This window comes from Megalops cyprinoides, chromosome 22 (genome assembly GCF_013368585.1).
Source record: "Megalops cyprinoides isolate fMegCyp1 chromosome 22, fMegCyp1.pri, whole genome shotgun sequence".
NCBI classification, from domain to species: domain Eukaryota; kingdom Metazoa; phylum Chordata; class Actinopteri; order Elopiformes; family Megalopidae; genus Megalops; species Megalops cyprinoides.
In genome coordinates, this window is record NC_050604.1 from 21241268 (window position 1) to 21251364 (window position 10097).

Genomic DNA, 10097 nt, shown 5'->3' on the forward strand with positions numbered 1-10097 from the left:
AGCATAGCCCCTGTGTATGAAATAAGGATTTTTAACCCGCATCCTGTACATGAGCCTGGCCGTTCCTTGGGCGATGGAACAGTACGAGGCTGCACACGGGTAGTGTCTTTATCATGCTCCGCCCACTCCTCCTCACACCGTCCCCCCACGGTGCCAGGGTCACAGTTTCACTTCATCGCACCTCTCGATCTGCCGTTCGCCCCAACACTCCCTCAGGAAGCACAGTAAACGCGGCTGAAAAGAGTGGTGGGAGCAGAGTGGGATTATGGGAATTGCTTATATTTGTGGAGCTCATCTAAAGGGTACCTATGGCTGTCCTCCTAAGACCAACTAGCTCTTCATCTCACACTGATCTTTTAACATGTATTTGGCGATGAAATCTCGGGAGAGTACTCAGCTAGACAGTGCAGACACACCCCAAAACAATTTAAAGGCTGATAATGGTCGGCAGGTCCAACCATAGCACTTTCTCTCTATTTTCCCACAGAGCAACACATAGAGCCTTTTTTTTTCATTATGCAGGGCAAAAATACTATTATTACTGCCCCTTTGTTGTTGGCCGGCCAGGACGCGTAACCCGTTTCTGCACTCCCGCCGTTTTTGTCTGTCCCCTCGTATGATTGTGACCTGTGGGGCCGCGCTGTTAGAGCGGGGATTGACCGCTTGAACCCTGTCAGTGTAAAGAGGCGAGCAGTGAAAGTAGAGATGGACTCAGTGGAACAGACAGCAGCAGGTGGCAGGACCACGGCAGCTGGTTTGACATTAGGGAGGACCCGGGCCCCGGGTGAACCACGCAGAACGGCCTCTCCTGTGGAGCGACCCCCTCCAGCGGCACTTACTGCCACCAGACTCCTGTTTGTAGACAGGATGTACTAGGGCTAGGTCCAATGGGAAGTGTAGCTTGTTTTATGCTTGTTTGCTTCTCTCCTGGACACCCTTGTATGATATGATTATTGGTTTTATCATTACTGGTTAAGGAGGAAAAACAGGGTAACCTCTGTGTATGTATCACTTGGTTACTACGAAAATCTAGATCTGGAGACAAAATTGCCTCCTTTGTAGTACCCTGATGAAGACAATCGAGTAGGGATGGGGGGGGGGGGGGGTTATGGTCTAGAGGGACCTGCAGCTTGGGTGCTTTGTCGTAGTTCTGAAAGCAGTGGGGTGTTAAACTACAGCAGTCCTAAAATTCCCTATTTTCATTCATTTAACATAGCAATATGTTGGATTGAAAAGCAGATGTGTACAGAAATACACCTGAATTTATACATTTCTTTAATTTTTATCCCACATTGCCCACCCTCCCCTAACCCCTAACATACATACATACACACTCACATGCTGTAGATAATGTGAACACAGACCCACTGGAGAACAAGTAACACAAAGTAAAGAAAGTTAATTTACCTCAAGTAAAATACTTTAAAATAAATATTTAAAATAATATAGTTAAATATATTGAAAATAATTATTGTGCAATGCTCTGGAGAACACGCTGTACTCTGTCGCATGGTGCTGCACTCTCTATTCTTAGAGCGGAGTAACTGAATATGGCCTAAGATGGTTTTATTCTCTGCTCTCCGTGACAAGGAGATTTCATACGAGTGTCTCTACACACAGGCCAGGAGCCGTAGACGCGATTGTGACGTGCCAGTTCCATCCCTTGTTTTTCTCCCCTAGAAGACAAATTTTATTGGGTTAAATTTGACATACATGTGTCTTGGTTAAAAAAAAATAAAAACAGGCATTCTGAATGCAGACCACAAGGGGTTGTGGCATACAGTAGATGATGTTGAATGGGTCCAGTCACAGTGCAGTCAGAGCACTGAGTCCGTCGCTGATTCTAAGCAGGTGGTCTTCCACCATCCCTTTCCTCCTGCCCATTTCCCAGGAGTCCTCACTTCAGTCTGTAATGGCCCTAAGTCCTTTTGGCACCACTGCTTTGTGGAGTTTCTGTTAGTGTAGCTGCCACTTAGTTAACGTATATCATAACACTATATTGCCTGGAACATCGCCGCTTACATCAGGAGTTTGAAACGGAATGCATGTGCAATTGCAGTGTAATGAACTGCACCGTCGTAGTCCCCCCGGTCTCACTCGTGGTTTCCGAAAATTGATATTTTTACATTAGGTCACATGGCAAAAGGACAAACCAGAGCAGTTTCTGAAGATGACGACACGAGCTTTGTAGAATGCGAAGCACTGCGGATCATGTGGACAGTGGCGGCTCGGTCTAGTGTTCCACGAGCGGAGGCGGGCGTTGGGAGGGTCTTCAGTTTCACATTTTGGACAGACAGAGCCTGGCCTCTGGGCTATTTCCAGCCGTAGTGCTGCCTGTGGTTTCTGCTTACTTCGGTGTTTCCAGCGGGCGCTGAAACTGATTATCGTGAGGCGTGAACGCTTGTGACATTCTGAATCGAAGCCAATGATTATTTTTACCCCGACGGCGTCACGTTTTTGTCACTTTTTTGCTTCTTCTCAGCCTTTTCTATTTGATTAAACCAAATTACATCAAATTACACTCAGTATACATTTTTTAATGAAAATGGTGATTTATTTATTTTTCAAAGAAAGGGACCATTAGAATAAAGGAAAATAATACAATATGCACTTTGAGAAGATCATCACATGTCGGTGTGGATCAAGGGTACTCAAAACACTGTGTGTCTCTGAATATTTTGTCTTACTGGAAAAAAGAAAATTATGCTTAAGCAAATTCAGATGCATTTAACAGTGTGCACACATCATGATCGGTGCAGCAGAATGTTATTTGGGAACAGTAGCGCAACATTTTTGAACGGGAGAATTTTTGATTTTGGTGTGTGTCCCTGCATAAAGTATTTGGCTAGTTGTGAGGCTCTAAGCTGAATAGCCTTGAGCAATAGTCATCAGCAGCCAAGCACAGACCGTTGGTGTCATCATCATCACAAGCTTAATTACTCAACAGTATTTTATCTTAATGTAAGAGCTCACTCTTTCTCAGAGCCCCTGTTCAGCGTCCTTGGACTGTCACCGCCAGCTCATCTCCGCATGCAGGCCTCAGCATGTTCAGTGACCTTTACAGCACGAAACCTACCTCTCCTGTGCTTGTGCATAGCTGCTGTTAGCGCAGATACATTATGGCACACAGCACACTTTGTCCTTAACTCTTGACTAGCAAACTTGCCACGTGTTACATTTTGTCATTTGTTTTACACATATTCAGGGCAGTGGTTGCTGAAACTCGCACAGGGATTTATCTATATTCATATCTATATGCCTACATCAATGTATCTACAGCTACATATGGGTTGGTGGCAGTGTAGCTTAGTAGTAAGGAGCAGGGTTCTGAACCAAAAGGTTGCTGATTTGATTCCCAGCTAGGGCGCTGCCACTGTAGCCCCTGAGCGAGGTACTTAACTCACAATTGCCTCATTAAATATATCCACCTGTATAATTCGATAACATGTAAAAAACCTGTAACTTATGTAAATCATGGTCTGGATAAGAGTGTCTGCTAAACGACAATGACGTAATGTAACGTAGTGTAATGAAGACATGGATATTGATTCTGTGGGCTTCTCTTGCCAGGCTCTTCTGAGGAGGCTGGAGTCTGTGAAGCCGTCCCGGGGGATGAGCAGAGCCGAGCAGCTGGCAGACTACGACCGGCAGGCTCCCTACAGGGGACTCCCCGCGCCCGGCCCCTCCAACATGGACGGCACCACCTCTTCAGGTAGCCTATCATACAGTCCCATCTTCTGTGCTAACGAATGACTGTGACACCTACTCACAATGCTCCAAAGGGCTCCTCTGTGTAAGTTATGCCTGCTGTTTCGTTGCCAGATTCACAGCGGCGCTTTGCTCAGCGGGTGTTTTTGAACAGACGATCAAAGCGGAGCCATGAGGGAATGAGTCATTTTGTCGATGCAGCTTTTCATCTGTGTTCTTTCCTCTCCTAAACAGTCTTTTTGTCCTTTTTTTCTCTCCACCAGATCACTTTAAGCTGATGCTTAAGGCTCACCTCTGCAGGGCAAAGCTGTCTGGATTCATACAGTGACTCTCTCCATTGCTCTCAATCCAGAGCACCTGAGACCTTTTTCCATTATGGCCTCTGCTGCTAGATCATTGGTTGAGAGCAAATTCCTGTTTCCTCTGTACTGGACATGATGGGCCTCAAACTTGAGTCTGCTACCATTCCTGGTCAATACGGGGGCCAGCATGATCAAACTCAAGACTTTGTTATATGTTTTTTATAATGACCCCCTCTATTGTTATGCTTGCCAATAAATCAGCTTATTAAATAAAGTGTGTTGTGTCGTTTGATCTCAGACAGTGTCCCTTCCTGTTTCATCATTCCTGTAACTATAGTAATGTCTGTTGCATTCTGGGTATGATCTGGCCACAGTCAGCCCACGGCCAAGTAACACCAGTACACTATATTATTGTTATTTAGCAGTGACTTACAAAAGGTTACAATATTACATATTGTCCATTTACATTATTTTCACTGAGGCAATTTTGATTATGAGCCCTGCTCCTTACCACTACGCCACACTGCCGCCCAGTAACATAGGAGGCTTGGAACAAAAGTAGGCCAATGGACACAGCAGGAGCAGCAGCAATAACAGTCTGTGTGTGTTCGCAGGAACAAGCATCACAGCCCTGGGGCCTTTCACTGGCTGCCAAACAATGACATCTGGTGGAATGTTCCAGCTGGGAAAACATTTTTCCATGAGGTACCTAACACCAAAGCAAAGTAGTGAGAATGTGTTATAGAGAAGGCTGTGATGATGTGATCGTAGTGCAACAATTAACTTGGGAGTGTAGTGTATAAATACACCTCATTGCCTCCTACGTAAATATAGCATGCCTGCATCATTGTCATATATCTGGGTCTTTTACTGATGCAGTACCACACTCCCCTGAGGTCTGGACAACCTTTCTCCTCTCTGGCAGGCTACACTGGTATTAGCAGTGGGATAGTGCCTGCCTGTGGCTGCCCTTGGAAGCATTGAGTGAGGACACACTGCTGCTGACATTGCAGCTACTGCCAAGAGAGGAGGGAGCAGTTACACCTAGCTGTTAGCCGGCTATGAATGAACTCAAGGGGGTCATGGCTCGGACGCATGTCACGCATTGGGTGAACTGTGTGCCCAAATCAGGCCTCAAACTCCCGCCCACCATCAAGACTGTTGGTCTGCTAGTGGGAAGAACTGAGTCCCATAACGCAAAGCTAACGGAAACGCATGATGGCACGTCCACACCTAAGTAGGGTGGGAACCAACTTACATTTAGCCATCCGGCCAATGGTTAGCATTGTTTGATTTGTCCCTTTGTGATATCATAATGATGCCAGAGAGGGCGTGTTTGATTGTGAATCATTGTTTTGTGTGGGGTTCTTACAAATCGCATGCTTGCATTCTATGCACATGCTTCTTAGTGAGCACTTCCAAGTATAAGAACAAATGCATACTACTATGTAAGTGCGCAGTATGAACATGGATCAGTTTGGTCATTGAAATTTGTTGTAACGTTTCTAGTTATTTCTGAGTATATCCTGAATAGAACAAACAGAAATTTTTGTGCACTACAGCTCCTGTGGCTTCCTTTTTTCATGTGAATTTTAACAGTTGGATCCATACAGCTAGGATTTCTGGGAAAAACCTGGGGATGGAGTATGATTCGATTTGTGGTCCTGCCAAGGAGTCAAGAAAACATCCGGATAATTTTATTGCGTACTTGCTCTTGCTTGCTTGAGTTTCAGAGCCATACTTAATATAGCAGCCACAATCCTCCACACTTCCACACTAGTGAGTATGCAAGCATGTGATTTGGAACACTGCCTGTAACGTGAGTTGATTTACAGTACAGATAGATCTCCGATACGGGAGCTTTGAAGTAGCGTAATTAAACTCTACACATGATCCATTTCCATGGCCGTTGACTCTCCCCTGAAACCTCCATGATGAAAAATTTATGTGAAGATTGCTCAGCTCAGAGGGGTTTTTTATGTTTTGAATTGTAAAATTCTGACATATAGACAACTCACTGGTCTGCAGAAGGATTGATGAAAATGTAATGCTTCCAAGATCACCAAGGTGGCTCTGTTTTGTGAAAAGAGAATATGCAGTGTGTCACTGGCTAAACCGTTGGCCTGTATTACTTAAATCATTACTGCACCGAGAGCATGGATCATTCAGTACTCACATCAACAAGGAAAAAGTCAGGACAGAACACACGTCAGTTATTTTATTTTTTATTATTATTTTTATTAAAAGAGCACAGGTTGGTGACACCACAGGGAAAAGGCCTTCACTGTACAGCAGCTGCTGCAAAATGTAATCTGCAAAGGTTGGATGAATGATGTATTCTAAAGCATCTGCACACTCCTTCACTCTACTGTTTATTTTTTCTTAATGGGAGTGCACTTCCTCTCCAGAACAGGTCAGAACATCCTAAACTGAAAGACTGGCTGTGCATTAACACTTCAGACATTAAGAGGGATATATACACATTCGAAGGGGATGTGATTCTCTTATTTAAGAAGAGGTCGAAAGGACAACTCCTTTTTCTTTGCTCTCCAGATTCCGTCCTCCTACGACTGTCTGCAACCCAAATAGTCACCCCCTCCTCCACCCTGGAGCATGTTCTTGCCATTTTCATACACTGTTAAGACTTAAAAAGCTTTAAGGATTTATTCGGTGGAGAGGCGATGAATGTTTATGTGAACTTCTTGATCTCGTCGTACAACACCAGTACGAAAGCACCGCCCATTCCTCTGATGACGTTGGACCAGGCACCCTTGAAGAAGGCCTTGGAGCCCTCGTCCTTTAAGATCTTCTTCCAGCAGTCAATTGTGCCCTTGTACATGATGTCAGCTGTTTGAATGAACAAACGAACGAACCAATGAATTCCTTAATTAACAATGGGTTAGTGCTCGTTGTTGCGCCTTGCAATAACTCAAAAAAAAATCTCATATTATACTAATTAGTTGCGTCATAACATTGAAAACACGTTGCAATTGGCTTTAGGGTTTAGGCTCACCTCCTTTGCGTCCTGACTGCATCATCATACGACGTCTGACAGTGTCGAAGGGGTATGACACGAGACCAGCGACGGCAGTGACGGACTGGGCGATCATCCAGCTGACAACGATGTGCACATTCTTAGGATCCGGCAGCATACCTGAAAGGAAATTAATAAACAAATGATATTACTATTCACGTGTTTTCGTTATAATACGGGCGTGGGTGCACAAGGCATCTTTCAATTAATCAATGCTTGCCAACAAATGTTTGACTGTTTGACTTGCAGACTATTGAGTTACCTTTAGCAGTGTCGTAGATTCCGAAGTACGCAGCTCTGTAGATAATGATTCCCTGAACTGAAACGTTGAATCCGAGGTAAAGACCCTTAATGCCGTCGGATCTGAAGATCTTAGCGATGCAGTTGCCCAAGCCAGTAAACTCTCTCTCGGCAGGGCCTTTGCCAATGTCGGCCGCAAGCCTGGTTCTGGCGAAGTCAAGTGGGTACACGAAGCACAGAGAGGTTGCACCGGCGGCGCCGCCAGACGCCAGGTTTCCGGCGAAGTAGCGCCAGAACTGCGTTTTCTGGTCCACTCCTCCGAGGAAGATCTTCTTGTACTTGTCTTTGAAGGCGAAGTTGAGAGCTTGGGTGGGGAAATAACGGATCACGTTGGCCAGATTACCTCTCCAGAACGAAAGGAAGCCTTGCTCCTTCGGGATTCGCACCACGCAGTCAATAATCCCTTTGTATTGCATTTCCGCTGTGATCTGTTTGCTCGCATGTTGGACCTGAAAGGAGTCACAGTAAGGTAAACAGCCATAATGAGAAATAAACAAATTTGCATATTTCTCCCATTTTTGTATTTTTAATCAAAGATCTGCATGTTGTATTAAAACACCAGGTTCGTTTAAGCACACGTAGCTATGACCTTTACGTAGGCCTAGATGTTGCCTGTTTCTTTGGAGACAAGCTGTTGCAGCATTAAACATCTGGCCATTTAGCGGTCTGACAATCCATTCAGTTGAATTTATGAATGCAGTAATTGTTTTAAACTCTTCACGTGCTGTATTTGTGTTTGTGGTTATATATTCATTTATCTGTTGCTACAGAATGAATTCTGCCCCTTTCCTTCACATGAGCGCATAGTTGCAGTATTGGATTGCAGGCGAGGGGTCTACAGCTAAATTTAGTCGCACATTTAGACTGCACCAGTACCTTACTGCCGCGTCGCAGACATGCGTTTTAGACCATCTTAACAAGCATTGATTTGCACCACTGCGTGAAGCCTTAGCATAAGATAATCACATACTTCATTAAATAGAGTTGTATGACCGAGTATTTCTGCACTTTTTAGCGCTTGTTGCGCTCTCTTTGCAGCCTTAAGATACTTGTTAAAGTGACACAGCGACACGTGTTGTGGTAAAATGAGGTCTCCTTTCGCAAAATCCCAAAGGAAAAATAGCACCATGGAGAGCGAATCAGAGCGGCGCACTGCGCCGAATGTTTCCTTATTTAGCGTGACTGCACTGTGTCGTCCGGCGAACTCACCGGTCAAATCCAATTAAAAGAGCAAACCACAGGGATAATTACACATTGACTACAATTAGAGAGTTTAATCAAATCAGAAAAACTTTATATGCCCCCCTCCCCACACACACACACTCACATGGATGATTGTTATTGCCAGTAACTGCTCTGGCTCGCCTGTTTGTGCTTTCGTTTGAACCAAGCTTATTAAATTGACGAAGATGCGACACTTTTCAAGCGTTTAACCGTAACCCCTGATCACGTGACAGCAGTTCATTCAGACTAGGTCTCAACCGCATCGCCTCACCTGCAGCAGCAGTTTCACCCTCTCAATTGGGGCGACTGCGGTCTTGGAGATGGCAGCGGCGATGCCGCCGGCCAAAAAATCCTTAAGGAAGCTAATAACCGCGTCCGACATTGTGGGTGCTCCTCTTCACCGAGTAGAGGTCAGACTGTAATGTGCCCGTCTCCCCCCAAGTACTCTCAAGTAACCGAATGCCCCACCAAATGGACGACGGCTTCCCTTCCTCCTTAATATATCCAGCCTGTCTATCGCGAGACGCTCAAGTGATGGAAAAGCAAGTGGTCGAACAGATTGGCGAGGCTAAATAAATTTCCTAGGTCACAGTTCAAACCACACGCCATATTCATTAAAAAAAAGTTTGAATGTATGATTTGGGGACGTTTAAAGGGCAAATTGAAGTTACCTTTCACTTCAAAGTCAATACAAGGCAGCAATAGTTCATTCTGGGTCTGTTTCTCGATTAGTATATTACGTTTGATTTGATAGACGCAAATTCCATAATTTTGCACAGTTTGTGTGGTTACATGCGAGAGGACTATTAGATTTATGTAATCAGTTTTCCTTTGCTTCGAAATGCAGCCTCTTTGTCCTGACAAATATATTTCTCTACATACTGTATCATATGTAATGATACAACCATTTGTAGCATCACTCACATTTTAATACCATTTTAAATGTCATTATATTCAACAAAGACGCACTGAGCCATTATTATTTCTGAAGATGCCCAACCAACCTTTTTAAAACAGAGGGTTGTGACGGTGCGAGAATTCTTCCATTTATGTAGTCGACGCACCACAGTTTCCATGAAAAGTGACAACATTCAATGTCAAAAATTGCGCATATGACATTGATATTGTATGTTCCAAAAGGCCCAAAAATTAATGTTAAGCATGACATTTAATTTATAGGTTTGTTTCGTTGATAATTGCGCGTGGCTCCTGCACTTGCACATGATCACACGTGAAAGCTTACGAAGTGGGGGAAAGTTAAAATGCTTTAACATTTTGTTCATGCACCCACCGACGACATTCTGCGTTGCTAAACTTGATGCGCCCTGAACCGCATGTACAGGAAGCGCGGAAGGACACTTCTCCACGTGACATGATGTTATTTACTATGACGTCTAGTGCATCTGAAGGAAGCCCCTGTGCCAAGAAGAACGTTTTGTACTTTCGTCGTAAGGAAACGTCATTGTCTATATGTAGCGAAGTGGAACAGTATGAGGCTTGGATTTGACTGCACAGGCAGTTTGGGATAT

At 44.4% G+C, this 10097-nt stretch overlaps 1 protein-coding gene across 1 annotated transcript; it reads right to left on the minus strand.

Moving 5' to 3' along the window:
- Nucleotides 1–6219: 6219 nt before the first annotated feature.
- slc25a4 (solute carrier family 25 member 4) lies at nucleotides 6220–9034 on the minus strand. Its single transcript, XM_036517286.1, has 4 exons — nucleotides 8840–9034; nucleotides 7307–7793; nucleotides 7024–7164; nucleotides 6220–6857 (listed from the first exon to the last, which is right to left on the minus strand). Exons 1-4 carry the CDS (start codon nucleotides 8948–8950, stop codon nucleotides 6700–6702), a joined length of 897 nt encoding a protein of 298 aa, XP_036373179.1. The 5' UTR covers nucleotides 8951–9034; the 3' UTR covers nucleotides 6220–6699.
- Nucleotides 9035–10097: the final 1063 nt, after the last annotated feature.